The 19,201-nt window shown below is 50.1% G+C and overlaps 1 protein-coding gene across 7 annotated transcripts in view; it reads right to left on the reverse strand.

Moving 5' to 3' along the window:
• LOC135911612 (uncharacterized) overlaps positions 1–19,201 on the reverse strand; it is a 567,380-nt gene that overhangs the window by 81,707 nt on the left and 466,472 nt on the right. For all 7 annotated transcript variants that reach the window (XM_065443937.2, XM_065443933.2, XM_065443934.2 and 4 more), the window contains one exon: positions 5,342–6,411. In XM_065443937.2, the coding sequence (XP_065300009.1) occupies positions 5,342–6,411 (1,070 nt within the window). The remainder of the gene's footprint in view (positions 1–5,341; positions 6,412–19,201) is intronic.

Consider the following 19,201-nt stretch of genomic DNA (forward strand, 5'->3'; position numbering starts at 1 on the left):
CGCGTGGTGTTTTCAGTGAGCGCTGACAGCAAAACCTATGAGGAGCGCGTCACGTGATCCCTCATACTACGGCATCGAGGCGCTTCCGATAGAGGGCGACTCCGTAACTCCTCGCCGCCAATAGGCGTGTACGCGCTTCAGAAAGCCACGCACGGTGGGTCTCCCCTTCAATACACATCGTATCGCGTACGTATATACGTGTGTTACGAACAACCAGCCACCAGCTGGCATGGCGCGCCTGTATGCTCTCGCCTCCTTCCTCCCTCGCTTCAAAAAGCCGTGGCCGTTGCGGCTATCACAGATTTCCCTCCCTCGCACCGCGGTTACACGCTCCGCGAGCAGCAACAGAGCGAGCGCGATCCACCAGCTGATGCGGGCCGGGCCGGGCCGGGAAATCGTGCGATCTGAATTGATGCGCGACGACCACAGGCGAGGGGGAGGGCCGGGAGAATTCGGTCTTCGCGCGCGCGTATACGACGCGACGTGTCTTGTCCTCAATGGAGGACCGGAAGGCCCGGGAAGAGCGATAGAAGTTTTATTGCGGAGAAAAAAAGGAAAGAAAACGTCGAGATTGTTGGCCTGAATCAGAGGTGATGCGATTCACGCGCGGTGTTGTTCGGGCAAGTTTCCCCCACAACTTAATCTTGATCGAAGTGCGCTGGGATTCTTGTCGACGACCGGGGACTAGACTCGATCACGTCGGTAAAGATCGTACTCGGGGTGTGATGCGATTTGTTGTCGGGTGCGCGTTCCTTTTTCTCTTGCCCTTCCTGCTTTCCCCCTTCCCGATTTTTGTTTTCTTTTTTTTTAGCTGAAACGTCTCTAAAATCGTAGGAAGGTGTCTATTGCTAAAACCACACGTAAGGAAAACTTGTTATACTGTTATCGCTTATATATCCACAACCGTTCTACCCACGCTCCTTACTTTTGTATCGCTGTGTAGAGGAAAGAAGTCATTACTAGATAACGTGTCGCTCGCGGAGACGGTTTTCTTTGTCGCGCCACGCATGACGACATTGGAGCCAACGTTACTAGATTGGTTTCAGTTGTCAAACTCCGCCGCGGCACCTGACCCCTTTCTGTCGCGCCCGCGGGGTGGCGCGCGCGACACTATCGGCCCGAAGGCGGGCGGTGCGCGCAACGTTTGTGCGGGCGGACAGAGACGCCGATGAGCGCAGCAGCGTGCCACGTTTTGCTCGTGTTTCTGATTTGTATGCCAGGAAAATTCTGCTCGCCTTGTGAGCAAACATGCCTGCAATGGAACAATGAAAAGGCAAAGAAACAAGAAAAACCACGAGAAAGAGATGAAGTGATAGCTAGGGAGGGTGCCGCGCCCTTCCTAATTATCACTTTGTCTGTTTTCACTCCTGTTTTTTGTGTGTTTTTTTAAAAACTTGCGAGCATTCTACGACGAAATAGTGTACCAGGCCACCGGCTTTGAACTTCGTGCGCATTTCCCAAGGGCTATAGACTTGTTGCACTAATCAATTCAGGTCATCAAAGATTTTTCGGAACAGCTAAACTTGACAGAACAGAGTGCAATTCAAAAAAACCTGAAGCTTTTTGCATCACAACAAACGGCAAAGTCGCTGCGAGTAACTCTGATGGCGACTTTAGACATTGTCGATGATCTGCCGCGTCCAGTTGCGCTCTATGTTTCGACAGCCAGTTAATTATGAAGATTCACTGGAGGTATACATATATAAGGCACACTGTTCACACTTGTTGTGACTGCATACACGTTGCACTGTTTTCTAGGAAATTCCCTCACTCACGTTTTTTCAGCAATAGATTGGACTAGTGCGTTCCTTCGATTGTGATGAGTCCCGTCCTGCTGTAATCAACTTCCCGCAGATTCCGCCTTCTAAGCCTGTATACACCTGTTAAAACAGCGCTACGTGCTAGTGTGGAAGGTACGTCAGGCCCTGTCTGTGCTCGTCGGCGTCATCGACACATTTAAGCAGATGAGAGAAGCCTGCCAGTAAAAAAAAAAAAAAAGTTTTCGCAATGCCATTGAGGCGGCTTTGATAAGTTGCCTGGAGCCAAGCAGCTCACCAGAATGTGCTTGCAATGAGCACACTTATGCTGGAGGAAACCTAAGGGACAATGCTGTTTATTATCTGTGTGGATATGTCATTCACAAAGTCAGAAAGGGCGCACCATGTGAAATATGCATAGTGGACATAAGCTTTGAAATCCCAGCAGTTGGCTGCGACAGTAACTTAATTGAGTGCAGAAGTCTCAAGCAAGGTTCCTTAATTAAAGCACCCGACGCCAAAGATGCTGGGCTTTATGAAGACTGCTAACAAAAGTGTGTCAGCTTCCCTGGATGAGGCAGGCCTTTGCGGAGAGATATTTTGGAAGGTTTTAGATGATCTAGAGGGGTGCTGCCTTTCTCTTCTTGGTTGTGCAGAGCATTTGTTCGCGTTCACGTGCGAAGTACTGAATTTCTTCATTGTTATGCGGATGCATTTTTACTCCAGGGATACAAACTGTCATCTAGAAAGCAGTCACAAGGTAGCTGTAGCAACCAAGAAAGCGCGTCTTTTGTGAATATCGATGTATCATGCTTAGATTCATCAATCCGGCGTTGTACCGGTCCTATCATTTTTTTTTCATCTGTACATAAAACATGCCACAAATGAAAAGCCTCACTGTCCTCTTCATTCACCTATTAGCTGCTTTTTACAGAGTGCACAATGTAAAAATGCTATTCTTTGAATACTTAGCGCCACGAAAAGCAGCAAAAGAAAAGAAAAAACTGGCAGTGAGTCGGCGGCGCGCTGCTGCCTTGGCAAGCTTCTGTAGCCAACCGGGCCAACCGTGGCGGCAGCGCCACCTCGCGAGAGGAGACGGCAGAGGGTCACGTTCTCGCGCCGCTCCCAGGCGGAGTTTTACAACTGAAAAGTATCTAGTAGCGATGATTGGAGCTACATTCTGTGTTTCGCTCGGCGTTCATAAAGGCGTAGCTCGGCAGTACATTCGTAGGCAGCGTAGGGTAGCCAACCGGATTTTTTTTCTCTGGTTAACCTCCCTGCCTTTCCCCTTTCCTCTCTCTCTCTCTCTCTCTCTCTCTCTCTCTCTCTCTCTCTCTCTCTCTCTCTCACTCAGCCACTGAAGGATAAAATTCATCACTCAAACCTGCGCTCATCAGGAGTTACAAGGTCCAATACTGCGCAACCTCTTGCAGAAATCTCACGCTTGCTCGGTTACGGAGTTCCGCGTTCGACACGCAGAGTCCAAAAATAGCGTGAGATTGCAAAACCAGACCCTGTATAAGATCCCCACCTAGCTGCAACATAACTTAGGTACGTGAGCTTTCTAGCGCGTGAATGTAACTTGCGTATTTGATTACGTCCCTTCTGTAACTTAGTGTTCATTGCACCCTGTGTAGCACGCACAAGACGCGTCACATCGTATACCCCTCTGCGGCTGCGTCCTTGATACAGGCTAGCCAATTCTCTCTGTCGTGGTCTTTATGTACGTTTACACGAATAACAATAATAACACCACAGACCACCACAACAGCACCACACCACATCTTGTAATACTAGGGTACTGCGCCAAGATACACGGACAACAGAAGTAGAAAAAGGACAGGACTGCGTGCATCCTGTCCTTTTTCTACTTCTGTTGTCCGTGCGTCCTGGCGCAGTCACCCCAGTATTATCAGAGAATCGCCTGAGTATGCTGTTCTTTAAAGCGAAGTTTTGCGTCGTGGTGCCCCTTTAAACGTAACCACCAGACTATTACTCGTTATCCCCCCCCCCCCCCCCCCCTTCCATGTTTATTCTCTCGGTCGCTCCTTCGTTGTCTCAAGTAATGAATGATGATCTGCGATCGATTCCTCTCGCGCTGGCACAATATGCCTAACACAATCGCACGTAAGGCCAACCGCTTCGTGCCACGCGAAACAAAAGGAATAAATTTCACGCGTCGTAGAGCTCGCGAAAATAACGAAAGAAAGAAGCAAGAAAGTAAAACAGGGAGATGGACAGCAGGGGGGGTGGGGGTGGGGGGTGAAAACGAAAACGGGTGCACGACAGGTCACGCACTGAAAACGAAGCAACTGCATTCAGCAGCACCCCACACAATCACGACAGGCGTGCACACAGACAGACACAAGAACAGCGGGGCACTGCGAAGCCAAAGGAAGCAGGGACGTGGGTGGTGCGGGACTACGCATGGCGGGGGAGGAGGGAAACGCAGGAGAGCGAAAGCATATGGGCCTCTAGATGGCTTCGTACGAACTTCTCCTTGACCTAGTTAGTGTTTACTAGGGGACATATGTACATACTCCTACGTGCAGTGGGCCCCTGGGCCTTGCATATACTCAATTCTCTAGCGTCGTCTAGTCTAAAGCTTTCTAGTAAGAGCCGTATATAGTCGTGTCCTCTAGTTAAATGTCATTTTAGTCGTGCACCCTGTTTTCAAGTGTCATCGTTTAGCGACTGCAGCTGCTGGCTATACGGTGTTTTCTAAGAATATTTGTATTTTGTACAATTGTACATTTATCTGTATTCATAACGATGGTTCCTTCCTTCCCCTCTTGCCCCCCCCCCTTTTTTTTCTTTGTGACTGCTAAGGCACAAATAAAGAAATGTAGTGTGCGGTCACTCAGCGTGTGTATTACGGGTCTGTACCCACTGACCGTTGCGGAGGCGATTCCAAAGCAATTGACTTTAGACTTCTTGAAGGCCACTATGCTTTCTTGAAGACTTGCCTTTTTGTCTGTCATAAAGTGCGCATACTGTCTACAGATAATAGTCGTTACGAGCCTATCTTCTTTCTTACGCTGTGGCCCATAGACTTCTGAGCCAACTTCTGGCATGGAAAGTGGTAAACAGTCGGCAGAACGTGTAATACCGTACCAGTGCAAAAGCTGCCCATGGACATCATACCTACGGAATTCGCAGAGAAAACGGCAGAGAGACCTTCTGTAGGCTGCCTATGGGCAAACGACAGCGAAAGGACGAAAGCGAATGTCGCTCGAAGACTGCTTTGCTACCTCAAAGACCTTTTTGGTCTTTGTGGTCAATATACTTCAGGGCTTAACTAGAATTTGTGTCTAGGGAAATTTTAGGGAGATGCATGCACGAATTCGGCAATTGCTATTCCACTAGAGGTATATATATAGCTTTGGATTCTCGCAAGCGGCCGCCAGTGTATAGGAATAGACGCGTAACTGTCAGAGGCGTTGGTGCACAGGCCACGCCCACAACGCAGCATCGCGGGCAGTAAGATGAATCGAGGCAGAGCCTCCGAGGCACTAAAAAACAAAGAAGCGAGAACGGGATGCGAGACCTTGCATCGAAAAAGGGTGGGCCCGACCGGGACTCACCCGTGGTGCTGCTGCTCTCCATTCGAACGCTGCCCAGGGTCACCCTGCGGAAGGCGACCTCCTTGGCCCGCTCCAGACCGGTCAACTCGGGCGCCGTCGCCTTGCGCGCGGGCAGGGTCTGTCCTCGGCCGTCCTGGACGCTCGGAGGGCTGCTGTAGGTGACCGTGAGCGCGCTGCGGGACCGATCGCGGAACGCCGGCGACGCCGGCGCCGACAGCGACGGCGCCAGCGGGATCTTCGAGTCCGGCACCAGCAGCTGCTTCTGGGTCGGCGGCGACGGGCTGTCCTGCGGCATGGGCGACGGGGGCAGCTGGCGCTGCGGGCTCTGGCGCTTGGTGCGCGGGAAGGGCACGGGCGGCGGGGAGTCGTCGGCGGCCGTGGTCGAAGACGACAGCGGCGGCTGCTGGTGGTGAGGCAGCAGCCTGCCACCGACGCCGCCTTCGGCGGACGCGCTGTCGCTGGAAGACGACAGGGATGAGCCCTGACGGGGAAGCTTGCGGATCGGGGTCCTCAGGGGACCGCGCAACGGCGCCCAGCGGACGCCCGTCGGGGGCGACGGGCAGGCGGTCGAAGACAAGGGCGGCGTGCCTTCGGACGTCGGCTTGCTGGTCGTGGCCGAGGACGCGGGGAAGGGCGTGGCCGACGAGTCGGCGGCGCTCGATACGTCCGAGGACAGGCTGTCCTGGCCGACGGCGGACTGCGGGGAGTCCGGGCGAGGAGCGGAGGAGTAGCCGCCGGGGAGTCGCGCAGGCGGGGGGCGTTGCGCGTCAGGGGACGGCGTCGTCCTGGTCATGGGCGGCGTCGTCTTCGGGCCGCTGTGGTTGCCGAGGCCTCGGGCGCTCTGTTGCGGTTGCTGGTGGGTCGCGGACGCAGGTGCGGCAGCGGCGGCACGGGAACAGGTCGCGCGTTCGATAGCGGGTCGGCCTGCATGGTCGGGCCGCTGCTGCGCCGGCACGCATTGGAGAGCGCGGCCCAGCTCGTCTGCGACGGGGGGTCCGTTCAACTTGCGGCGCCGGCTAGACCTCCGGCAGAGGTCCTGCATCCATTGACCGGACGTGGCCTTGAGCTCCCTGCGCAAACGGTGGAAAGAGGCTATAGATGTATAGTCACGTTCAACGAAGAATATCTCGAACATCTGATAGATGCATCTATAAACAATATTTTCGGATTATTTTTGCCCACTTCGTCGGTTGTAATCTGGCTGTGTGTTTTATGCTATGCGACTTTTCGGCGCAATTGGAACCTACAGGCATACTGGGTACAGCTTACTTCAGAGAATGCGTTAGAAGTTCGTGAAAGACATGCATGGAAGGTGTGATGCGTAAGCGATTTCCTATAGGGATTGCTTTTACTCCGACGGCACATGTAGCTTTTAAAATGAAAGCAGTTTAACGCGCAAATATAAATATGTGACCATATTCACCAAATGAGTCAGACGATCGATTGTAATGCTAAACATTTCGAAGCCCGAATACTTCGTAAGTGCCATCTTTGCAAATTTGCAAAAGAAACGACACTGATTATTTACGCTAAGTAATAAATTTCGGCGCGATATATTACAACCAGGAAACTGAATTTGCGATGCCGAAGAGAGGTGGTACTGTCGCGCCCAATTAAGCCGACGTCCACGATTGGCGTGTACTGCTTGCGTCTCAGCCGTCGTGCGCAAGCATCAGCGTGCGCCTTAAGTAGCAATCACCCTCGTCAACGTGTCCTATAACACTGACGATTTAAAACGTAAACGATATTACCACGTCATAACTTGGTTTCGGATATGAAAAACTGAGAACGTTCGGTTTTATTTTAGGCGCACAGCGTAGGACCGCGGTGGGCGAATTCGCTTCAGTGAACCGGCCACACGCTCAAGCAGAGCGGTTCGCATCGAATCTCTTCGGAGATATGCTCACTCGTTTACGTCACACGACGCCAGCCCTGTCTCGCTGCGAACCACGCGGAAGCCCCGCACACTCGTTGGAGCACTGGCAACCCTTTGAAACGACACCCGTGCCAGCTGGGACTACGGACGAGATGTGCAGCGCCGTCGACCTGGCCTCGACTCGACTCGGCCTCGAGTCGACTTGACCTCGAGTCGACTTGGCATCGACTCGACTTGGCATCGACTCGACTTGGCCTCGATTCGACTTGGCATCGATTCGACTTGGCCCCGATTCGACTTCTATCATTATACCTGGACCTCATATTACTTTTCACCCTTCTTATTCTTCCCAAGAGAGGTAGGAATAAGCCCGTCACGACGCAAATAAAATTAAAAAAAGTAATAATCTCACACACGAGGCCGAAGAGAACTAACGGGAGAGAGTGAATTCCTGTGGTCGTAAAGAATTCTGCAACAGCTTCGTCGTATAAGCCAGAGAGAAAGCATCTAAGTTGTGTGTTTATTACCGAACACAATAGCGCAACCGTAACCTGATATGCACCACAATGCTCTCGCAGAAGTTACCTCCCCGCCGCCGCTTCGCTCGCACTTAATATGCGACAAACAAAACAATGATCGACTGCCCAACCGTATACGTGGCTGAATGGACTGCACAACTAAAATGGCGCGCACGCACGCGAGTGAACTCAAATTACATATTACATAATTAGTTCTTCGCGGCCAAGCGATATATCCTCGTCCTTCGCCTCGCGGTGGGGATATATTTTCATTTCGAAGCAACAGAAAAATAGCCTCCGTGCTCATACCCCTGGAGTCGCATTTGATTAGAAGCATTGCTGTGAGTCGAAAACGTGAGGCGCATCTTAATAAACACGAAATAAGATAAGGGCGCCAGCATCAGGCAGAGCTGTACACAGTTCATTTTTTTTTTTCTTTTCTGACAGCCAGGTCAACATGGGATCCGAGCTGTCAAAACAGTAATGAACGATCTGCCACGCACTAGCGTGTGTGGTACACGAATGATAACAAAAACGAAAAAAAAAAATGAATTAGAAGGAAAACAAAGGAGCCGCGCAACGGGTTTAATGCCCGCGAAATGAAACAAAAAAATTTAGAAGTAAGACAAAATGAAGCATCACAGAGGCGAGGTCGATGTTGGCATTATATACCGAGCCCGCGGAGATCATAATTCAAGAAAGCCAAAGACAAAGCCACACGCAACGTCTTAATCGTTCGATAGCCAAGCAGCTGTCTGCGGTGGCCGCCACACTGAACTGACGATGATTCATTCTGGGCCGACCTTTAACCTTCGCACGCAGGCCAGAAAGTAAAAAGAAAGAAAGAGAAAAAAAAGAACAGATTGCGCTGAGCTTTCTTTCGTATCCAGCGAGAACGTGTTTTCACAAGCAGGGTCATGTATAAGCCAGGACCCTTGCCTGGCAACTTTCGGTTCAATTGCAAGGGCAACGCGCAGTACGTTTCACGTGACTCATCTCCCTCGCACTACGGTCTGCTGTTGCCGTCCCCGCGGTCTGCCGAAACCTGGGTGCTTAGGCGTGCCCGGCGCTTCCGATCAGAAGAGAGGGAAGGGGAGGGTGCAAACGGCACAGGGCAGTGCCCCCTACAAATAGCAGGCCTGTGCACTCCGATTTGTGACATCATGCTACTTGGACCGAAACTTCCATTGCCAAGCCCAGCGTGACGAAGACGATGACGCCAAAACCACCGCAGCTCGATCGGGAGCGTCCCCATTAGATAATATGGCAGTCGGGCAAGGTAGCATGACGTCACGGATCGAAGTGCACCGGCCTTGTGTTATCTAGGAGGCGTTGCACAGGGCCAAACTGTCTGCTCGTAGGGGTGCGCGAATAGTAACTTTTCGGGGGTCAGAATCGAATCCGAATCGAATAGTGCCAGAATCGAATCGAATATAGAACACTTTTCGAATAGTTTTCGAATACTGAAAAGCCGTTATCGCAGTAAATGTAAACCGATGTTCACGTCCCGGTATTCTTAAGGTTAGCAGGCTTCTGTCGTTGCAGCGTATACGTTACGAAGCGTTGTTTACTAAACGCACAAATGGAGCTTTAGGAGCAAGCGTGTAGTTTCATCGCATGCACAGGACTCTTGAGAGAGTGCAAATGGTCCATGTACAGCCTTTGAAGTACGGCTACGTGAGTGACGTACCCTGCTCCACAACGCAAGTATCTCGTGTTTTATGTCAATACTATGCCTGCGGGAGCGAAAGCTTATACAGTATTTCTGCTCTAATTTTATGCTTAGTTGGACGCAGTTGAAGTTGTCAAATATTCGAAGAATATTCATTCTCACTTACGAATAATCACTATTCGATTCGAAAACTGAATCGAATAGGACACTATGCGATTCGTTATTTGAACTTTGCGAACATTCGCACACCGCTACTATCTAGCTCCCCTCCACGTCCTTACTGTTTTCTTACAGGCAGCTTTTCTTGTTTAAACAGGTGTACCTCAGGCCTTTCTTTATAAGCAGGTATACAACCTTCCTAGAGAAAGCTTGTACGTCTATTTAATCTTTCCGTGAAAGGGCGCCTCCGATGGGAACGTCTGAAGCATTTGTGAAAGGAAACACTTCTGTGTCAGACCTTACTTGCGGTTTTATTCGAATCGCCACCCTGACGTCAAAAAAGAATACTTCTTTACGACAGGTGAGGCTACTATCCCGGCTCATCCGGAAGTACCTGGCCGCTCTCGCACTTCGATTCCAACGGTCGAAATAAAACCATGTGGCAGCATGCGCCTCAGAGTCGTTTCACTGTTTTATATACCGTTGGAGAAAATTATGAAGCGTGCACTGTGCCCCCGACTACTTCCATTCCTGTAAGCGGGCCAATCCTGTGCGCACGCCTTGTATACGACGCGGTGACATTCCTGAAAGTGCGCGCGTCAGCATCCGGGTTTCGTTACATTAAGTTGGCACGTCGGACTTCCAAGGACCCGCCGCGTGGTGACTCAGCAGTGCAAGGTATCTGCTTGGAATCATGGACGCGGAGGATGAATCGCGGAATGAAAAAAAAAAGAAAATCAAAGAAAGAAACGTTCGTGCACCGTGCTTTGGTTCGCACTTTAAGAAACCCAGACGGTCTAAGATAATCCAGCGCGTATGCCACGCACATGCCGAAGAAGGGTACATCGTTCGGTCAGTCTACAAACGGCCGTAGATAGCCGATGTTAGGGAACGCCGCAACGTTTCTGCGGCTTAGCTTGTCACAATTGTTGATCTACACTCTACTATACTGTTGATATGCAGAGGATACGCGCGGAGGTATATATGGACAGATATACTATGTACACAGCTATACCATACTGACGTAAACGCTTGTTGGAACTCAAGATTTCGCCCTCGAAAGCAGCTATATATGGCCTTGTTGCTAAGTCACCGTCTGATTCGTTGTATCACAGGCACAACGACACAGACGTAAATGGCACACGAGACAAGGCACAGTGACATAAGTGCCTTCAAAGTTCGTGTCGTTGTGCCCATGCTGCAACAAATTAGAAGAACGTTCCTCTGCGACAGTTTTCATCGTGTGTATGTGTTGTGGTGCACAGATCTGGAAACAAGGTGCAGAACTGATTCTGTTAACAAGGAAGGAAGGAAGGAAGGAAGGAAGGAAGGAAGGAAGGAAAAGAGGCAGAAGGAATGGCAGGGAGGTTAACCAGTTTAGCTTAACCGGTTTGCTACCCTACACATCGGAGAGGGATGGGGAAGATTAAAGATGGGGAAGGTGAAGAGAGAGAGAGCACATAGCCCAGCACATACACATCGTCCGTTAGAGTCCATCAATCTGGCATAGTACGTGATATCACTGTCACAGTCGCTTGTCCAATCCCGTCTCTTTCAAAAACCGAAGTAGCCCCTTCGCCGCCTTCACCTGCGATGCCTTCTGTCGGCGGCATGTGAAAGTCGTGTCGAGGTGCGCTAGAACGGATGCCAGGGACTGTCGCTGAACATAATAAACCTATAAGGCCCATAATAAACCATATGTAGCCATAAGTCCACAGGCTGTATTTAGACATATTTTTTTAGACTACAATAGAACATCCACAGAAATTCTATGGACTATCCAATTCTTCTCGAAGGCTATACAGCTAGCATTATAGGCGGGGCTCAACATTTATGCAAGGCGCCGAAAAAGAACGGCGCCGGTCGAAGCATGCAATATGCAGGCCATATGCAAAGTAGAGGCGGGGCACGCGGTTCGATGCAAGCGAATCTTCAGTCTGGCTTACAAACTCTTCACTACCTCTTCATACAGGTTATGTACTATAAATACACAGTACCAATTCAATTCGAACAAAGAATAATAGTACCCCTTATAAACGAAGAGAGTTATGGCACGTTCTTTCAACGTATTCTCATCCTTGAGAGCTCTGAAGCGGAGAGAAAAAAGAAAATTCTTCCGAGCCTGTTCTCAACGAATATTCTCGAAATAGTTTAAAATACGCTTTTGTCGAAACAACTGTGGACTCGGTAGTACCAATCGCCCTCCAGAACACTGTATAACGTACCCTCCCAACGACAGACTTGCGAAAACTACAAGACGGAGGAACTCTGGTATTCTAGTAAAACACGTTGTTGGGCTAGTTGATGCATTGCATTAAGAAAAGAAAAACAGCCAAAAAATAAAAACGCACGTAGGAAACATGCAAGAAAACAGGAAGGAGGCTGGTTTCCCTTCCCCCGCCTATGTTTACAAAAATGATGGCATGAAGTTAATTTCCTGTCTTCGTAGGGCAACCTACGAGTCACTGCATTATGCTTCCCCTTTTTACAAATAACAAAGGCCTCTTTCCTGTCCTGTATGTTTCCTGTGTGCGTTTTTTTTTTTTTTACTTAGAGGAACTCTGGTGATGCGATCGTTCTGCTGGGGAATGATGAACTCGTCTAATTTTCGTGTCTCTGACTTCAGACGTTCTTGTAGCATCGTTTGTTACGCCTTTTATCGTTCTGAAGTTCCAATCAATCGCAGTTTTTTAAACAGCGCAATATGCAGTGCGGCTCAATATTCCCACGTGAGTAAAAGTTGCGAATTGTCGCAAAGCCCATATCGCAATACTTCGTCGAAGACTATCGACTAGTCACGCAGCCGCATTAAGCAAGAAGGACGAAAGTCTATGCAAATCCACGCACTATATCAGTCATTCCCGTGGCTGCTGAACCGGCGTAACCAGCAGCTTGCGCAGGGTTCGTTACAACTTTTTTCCACGAAACCTTACGTTCCCAATCAGGCGCCTTAGATAAGGGGACAGCTCGACGCAATTTTATGCACCAATGCAAAAAGCTCGAGGCAATCGCGCCAAACCGCGCCAGGCAGGCTTGCACAAGCATCAGAGAGGCACCTGGCACGTCCCACGGGAGTCAGTGGGGTTGCCCTCGCGTCTTCTTACGTATTCACGGTACACCGACGAAAGAAAAAGAAGAAGAAAAAAAAAGAAAGCAGGCATCGCGAGCTGCTTCGATCGCGGTGCAATGCATGCCCGTCCCGTCTCTCTCTCTGCGGAGTGACCAGGATGTTGCCTTGGAAGGCCGCCAAGCGAGCCCGCAGGAGTGGATGGAACCAAAAAAGAATCGGCACAGCAGCAGAAGTGTGGCATCGAATGCACTTCTGCTTCGGCCACAGAGAAGACACTTCTGCTTCGGCCACAGTGAACGCGCGGCCGCGGAGAGCGATGACTCATGCAACGGAGGGCGAGAGTATATCACCAGACCTCTCGCGCGCCAGACGACGCCGTGGCGCTCGCCTTGACCGGATAATGGGCGACCTGTGCGCGAGGGGGAGACACTTGTCTGCATTGTGTGTGTGTGTGTACACGCTCCAGAGTCTATCTCCTCGCCGCCCCGAGAGGAGATGACAAGTGCCGATAACGTGTCGGTGTCGGGAAACGGTGCACCCCTATATGTCTCCACGCGCAACGTGTCGCAGAAGGAAGGAGCTGCGCGACTTCGTTAGCTTCTCGCCCGTATAAGTGGCGAAGCCTAGTGGGTCTGCATACGTGCTGCAGCGGGAAGCCGCAAACGCGGTCGCGAGAAACGTGTCGCGAGAAAAAAGAATAATTAGACGGCCGGACAAGACGTACGTGCACAGGGGGAGCATGCATACGCGTACAGACAAGCAAATGACAGCAACGACAAAACGGTGACGAAAAAACGATGAAAGAAACAAAAATGGATATGCTGCAACCGCTGGCATACATTGATACACTTTCGGTTTAGTCAGCGCTCGACGCGCGTGTGTCCCATATACACCCGTTGTGTTTATGTCGTTTTTGCGCGGTAATCGGCGTGACCGTGAGCCTTACACTCTCGAAGCTGTCCGAATGCAATGCGGGGCACGGAGAAACGACTAAACACGCGAGCGCGAAATCTCTGGTCTACTGGATTGTATAGAATGAATAGCTTCGTTTACATAAACCCGACCCGAGCGGCTCGAGTCGGAAGACGCGCTCGTTCAAGCTCGACCCGACTGCGCTTACGTATGCATATTGCCAAGAGGGGCTGCAGGTGAGCGTAACTTGGCGGCGAGCTTTCGAGAATGGAGTTTATCTCGTCAGGTTTCTCCGCTACAGTGCGAAACTGTTTCCCGCCGAATAAATGCAAATGTAGTCACTTAACGGCATACTCCATCAGTCTTAATTGATTTAGCGCTGTTATCTTGTGTGCCGATGAGCAGCAGGTGTGCTTCGTCGTCAAGCGGTCACAGCAACTTAAAGCCCTTTCGCCCAAGCGCCACCGCCGCTTTATGTAGGGGCTTCGGTAACAACAGACCGGGTTGATTAAAACGCCTGGCGATCGAGGCCGGCAGTTTGCCTGCCTGGGCGTCTCTTGCGGTGCGTGGCCACAGGTCCATCAACGTCCCTTTTAGGAATGCAAGACGTGAAAAGTTTCCTATGGGGTAACAAAAAGTGACCCTTTTTGGAAACACAAGGTGTTGCAGGCAAGCACGCGGCAGGTCCTTCTTTTGCAGCCTCTAAAAAAAAAAAAAAGAAAAAAAATCGCCCCATCCGTTTTCGAGGACGACCACAAAAGGTCTCCGATGTCTCTTGCCAGGTAACTTCACAGTCACTTTAGGTGACCAGTTATTGAAGTCAGATTCAGTGCAAGTCTACATCTTTTTAAGAACCCCTTTTCGTATTCTGTGGGCCGTACTCCTCGGAACGCTACTAGGTCTGGCACTCGGTGCATACTCTCGAGTTGTAAACCAGTCAAAAGACGAAGAACGGAGAAGAGACGTGGCACACACGCAGCAAATGGACTAACAACTGTGCTTTATTTAAGACCAGGCGAGGCCATGCTCTCCTGCTGGTTTTCCTGGGAGACAGAGTTTCTTTTTTCATTAAAGCACGGTTGCTAGTCCATTCGTAATTGTGTGTGCCACGTCTATCCTCCGTTCTTCGCCTTTCGACTGGTTTACGTCTCGAGAATATGCACCGACTGACCCAGATCGCAACTCTTCGGAATATACGATGAGCGACGCACTAAGCCTGCCGAATGTAAATTCGCCCATTCCCCTTTCGTGTACTGCGCATCCGACGAGGTCGAGAGGTGCAGGCACAAAACCGCGCGTATGTGTGTAGCACCTTGACATAAAAACTGTTTACAGCGCAAAACACATGCAACCACGAAGTAAGGGACAGGACACAAGCGCTGACTGTCAACTAACATTTAATAACTGAAGACGGGCGCCTTATATAAGGGGAAAGGCAGAAGTGAAAGGGGAAGGGAGTGATACAATGGGCGCTGTACAATAAGCGCTGCATACAATGAGCGCTGTAAACAGTTTTTATGTCAAGTATGCACCAACTCGCCCAGAAAGAAGTTTTAGTGCGTAGCACCGTCCGCGAAGCCGTCGTTACCGCGACTGCGTAGGGCCGCGGCCCATGTCCGCAGACTCACGCACGAAGTGACTGCACGCAACAAAAGAGATGGTCGAGCGGAGACACCGACGTCCGTCTCGCGCGTCCAGCGGTAACTCGATTACGGCAGGCCGCTTCCTCTGGCCGCCGGACGACCGCCCGCGAGCTGCGCCGCGGTGTGTCTCTGCAGCTGAAAGAGAACAAGCGGCCGCGCTATATCCGGTGACAAATTGCATCATCTCGCAGTGAGAGTGGGTCCTTAGGCCCGCAGTATGGTATATCTGGCTACGCTGCGAAGTCTCTGGGCCGTGTACGCTCGACGCCCGCGCCAGCAATTCTTGCAAGACCTTGCTCTGCTTTTCACCCATTTTTCGTCTTTCTTTCGTTGCTCTTACTCTTTTTTTTTTTTGGCTTAGCTGCGCAGAGAGAACCGGAAGATTCGTACGCAATAAAGCGGTTGCGAGCTCGTAACAAAGAACGACCCAATTTACGTGCTTCTCTCGCGAGAAACTCCCATTTTGAGAACGACGTTGATTAACTCGTGCGCGCTTTTTTTGGGGGGATGATGCCTGTGCTCGGGGACATCATTCTAACTGAGAAATTTGACGCCGAATTTCAGTTAGTTCACGGCTGAGGATCAGAAAAGCTGCGCGAACGATGTTGGGAAAAAAAAAAAGAAAGGAACACGGTGAGAGAATGTTGCGCTCGGTTTCGTGTTCATTAAGACGCAGAACAGGCTACATCACTACATGACTGACCTATACAAAACATCATATTGCGAAAATTGCCATAGCACACTAGACGTACATCACTTGCTCTGGCCGTGTGGTCGGACCCACGCAAACAAGGATCAAGACTCCGCCAGGCTACAAGAAGCATTACGTAGCACGGACCTGGCGGAGCAGCTCTGGGCCGTCCAGCGAGCCCACGATGCGGCCAGGGAGTTACAACTCCCGGTCCCAACGTGGGAGTAGCTCGCTCTATGGGACCTTGCGTCCCGTAGCTCGCAGGACCTCTCATTAAAGTTATTCAATCAATCAATCAATCAATCAATCAATCAATCAATCAATCAATCAATCAATCAATCAATCAATCAATCAATCAATCAATCAATCAAGTTGTTCTTTTTCGCTCTCCAGTGCTCGCGCGTGCAGTCACCCTGAAGCGCTCGCGCTGCCGGCCTTTAGAAATGAACGACGAAGCCGAAGGTTTTCTAAACGAGTTGAATTCGGGATCGCCAGTCGATCGTCCAATTTGGAAGCGAACGCACGGAAGCGGCGATTTTATTCTCTCCCCAAGAATATTCCACTTGAACAACCACGTGTGCCGCGGTGGCAAAGTGGCTGTGACGTTCGCCTGGTCGTCGCCAAGTCCCGCGTTCGACTCCCAGCCGTGACGGCTGCACACGGAAGGAGGTGAAATGCAAGAAAATACTGCGCACACACACACACACACACACACACACACACACACACACACACACACACACACACACACACACACATATATATATATATATATATATATATATATATATATATATATATATATATATATATCGTTACGTGGAGGCAGACGCGGAAGGAAAGCGTATTTCCAATATGCTTACAAACCGATCAAGTGCGGAGCAAGATGGTCGAGAGAGCGGGAAAGGCCACAGAGTCGTCGAAGTCAATACCATTGTCGATGTTTTTTTCGTGTTTAGCTGCATAATACGACAACAACGTCTGCAATCACGCCAGTGCTGCATCTCCCCAGTATTGCTTCCCCCCGGTGTAGGCTAGCAAAGCGGACGTCGGTAACCTATTTGGATTTCCTTGCTTCTCTTTCTACCTCTAAACACAATGAACGAATGAATGAATGAATGAATGAATGAATGAATGAAGTAGATAACTGATTAAATAAGTGACGCCCTGCTGGCTGCGCAAGCATACCTTAGAGTCAGAAGGGTCGGCCTTTCGTCCGCCCGATTCTTTGTTCATTTTTCGTACCCCCCCCCCCCCCCACGCTGCGCAGAAAGAAGCGGCAGGTTCGCGCGTAAGAAAGCGGTTGCGGGCGTGTAACAATCACAAATAAAACAAAGAACTGAACAAAGAGTTATTAATATTTCATACAGTGCACCACAGTGTTCTGTAACGCGTAGGGCAGATAACCGGTTGACGATTAGACTTACAGAATGGGTGCCAAGGGAAGGGAAGCGCAGTCGAGGACGGCATAAATTTAGGCAGGATGATTAAATTGGGAAATTTGCAGGCGAAAGTCGGAATCAGCTAGCGCAAGACAAGGGACAACTGGAGATCGCGCTGGAAGAGAGAGGCCTTTGTCCTGCAGAGCGGACGTGAAAATAGGCTCATGATGACGATATCGATATTCTCACAATGCATCGGTACGTTACACGAGGGACATAATTGTGATCTGGGCTTATTATTGTAAAAGAAACAATTATCTATTTTATTTATTTATTTGGTACATACTGCTAGCCTTAACGAAGGCTTTGGCAGGAAAGGGTACATTCATAAAAGGGAAAATACATCATTCACACAGGGTTGAACGATAATCGTTTACAAGAGGCCTTGGCTTTGGTTTAAAAATAAGCTTATACATACACACGTACAGCGATACAGACAATGCACATTCATGGTGACAATAGAACATAATGTAAAAACCACATTTCATCATGTAGCAACAAAGATATGGTTAGACAGCTTAGACAAAAAAGAATCGAGGGTTGTACAATCGACAACTTCTTGTGGTAACATATTCCATTCTCTGATAGCTTGTGGGAAGTATGAATATCTGAAGGTGTCATTGTGAAACCTATACTCAGATAATTGTTTGAAAAAATGAAGAAAAATAGGGTTATTTTTAGGCGGTCGCAGCACCCGAGAATCGCTGTATACGAAGTAACGAGCTGACAATGAGTCGGAAAGCGCCGCGCACGGCCTGCCCTGCAGTGCTTCGCGACACTGCGGTGCAGCAGCAGCAGCAGCAGCAGCAGCTACGCTGTATCACGGTGTCGCGGCGCGGCAGAAGTTCGCCGCTACCCTACACCGCCTAATCCCCCGAGATCCGCGCGGTCGTAGCCTGGGCTACAGTGTACTAGATAGGGGCAGTGTGTTCAGACGGCGCAGCGCGCCACGCATCGCTTTGAAGCCGGGAGCGTAGACAGGTCCCGGATGTATGCGGCGGCGCTGCAGTCGCACGGGCTGTACGGACGCGTTCTCCGTGTGTTGCGTTCTGTGGTGTTGCGGCCAGTTGCAGCGTGCTTGCCATATATGTGCTTGCTCTGAAGGGCTCTGAAGGAATTTCTCGAGTTTCTGTCTCGTTGGGAGTCACATGCAAAATGATTGCCATTTGTTGGGCGTGTTGGTAGACTGACTTGGAAAGCATATTTAGCGCCAGCGAACAAGGACAGTAGGGAGACGACACCACAATGCGCTAACTTTAACTTGATTGTCAGGAAACACCCGCCTATTTAACTGTGCATGGGTTAAATATGTGGGCGTTTCCTGAAAATCGAGTTGTTGAAGTTAGCGCATTGTGGTGTCGTCTTCCTTCTGTCCCTGTTCGCTGGCGTTAAATATGCTTTCCATTGCAAAAGGACTTTGCGGCTTGAGCCAGTCGACGGCAGATGAGCTCCGTGAGACATTGTGCAGCACTTTGGCTCTGTTAGAATACTTGGAAGGAGAGGGTTTTAAATACCTATTGACATCTAGACTAAGCCAATAAAAGTTGGAGAACTTCTTGTGAGGGGGGAGTAGTCGTGCGGATCCAACGATCACCCAACGCCGCCTCAATTTTTAATTGTTGTGAATTGCCTTTTTATATCTTGGCGAAGGCAATGCAAATAGGGAACACAGAGGTCAGCAAACATTTGGTATTGCTACTTCACTCACTTGATAATTCTGACAAGGAAGGGGACGTTGCGCCACAATTGTTGCGTTCGTTGAAGCTGGAAATCTTACGCTGCTAGAGCAAAGGCTAAACAATACTCCGGCAGAGCACCAGACTTATGTGGAGGAAAGGAGCGGTGACCGCCTCATCCGTTATATATGGCAGGGTATG

Source organism: Dermacentor albipictus, chromosome 5, assembly GCF_038994185.2.
Source record: "Dermacentor albipictus isolate Rhodes 1998 colony chromosome 5, USDA_Dalb.pri_finalv2, whole genome shotgun sequence".
Taxonomy (NCBI): Eukaryota; Metazoa; Arthropoda; class Arachnida; order Ixodida; family Ixodidae; genus Dermacentor; species Dermacentor albipictus.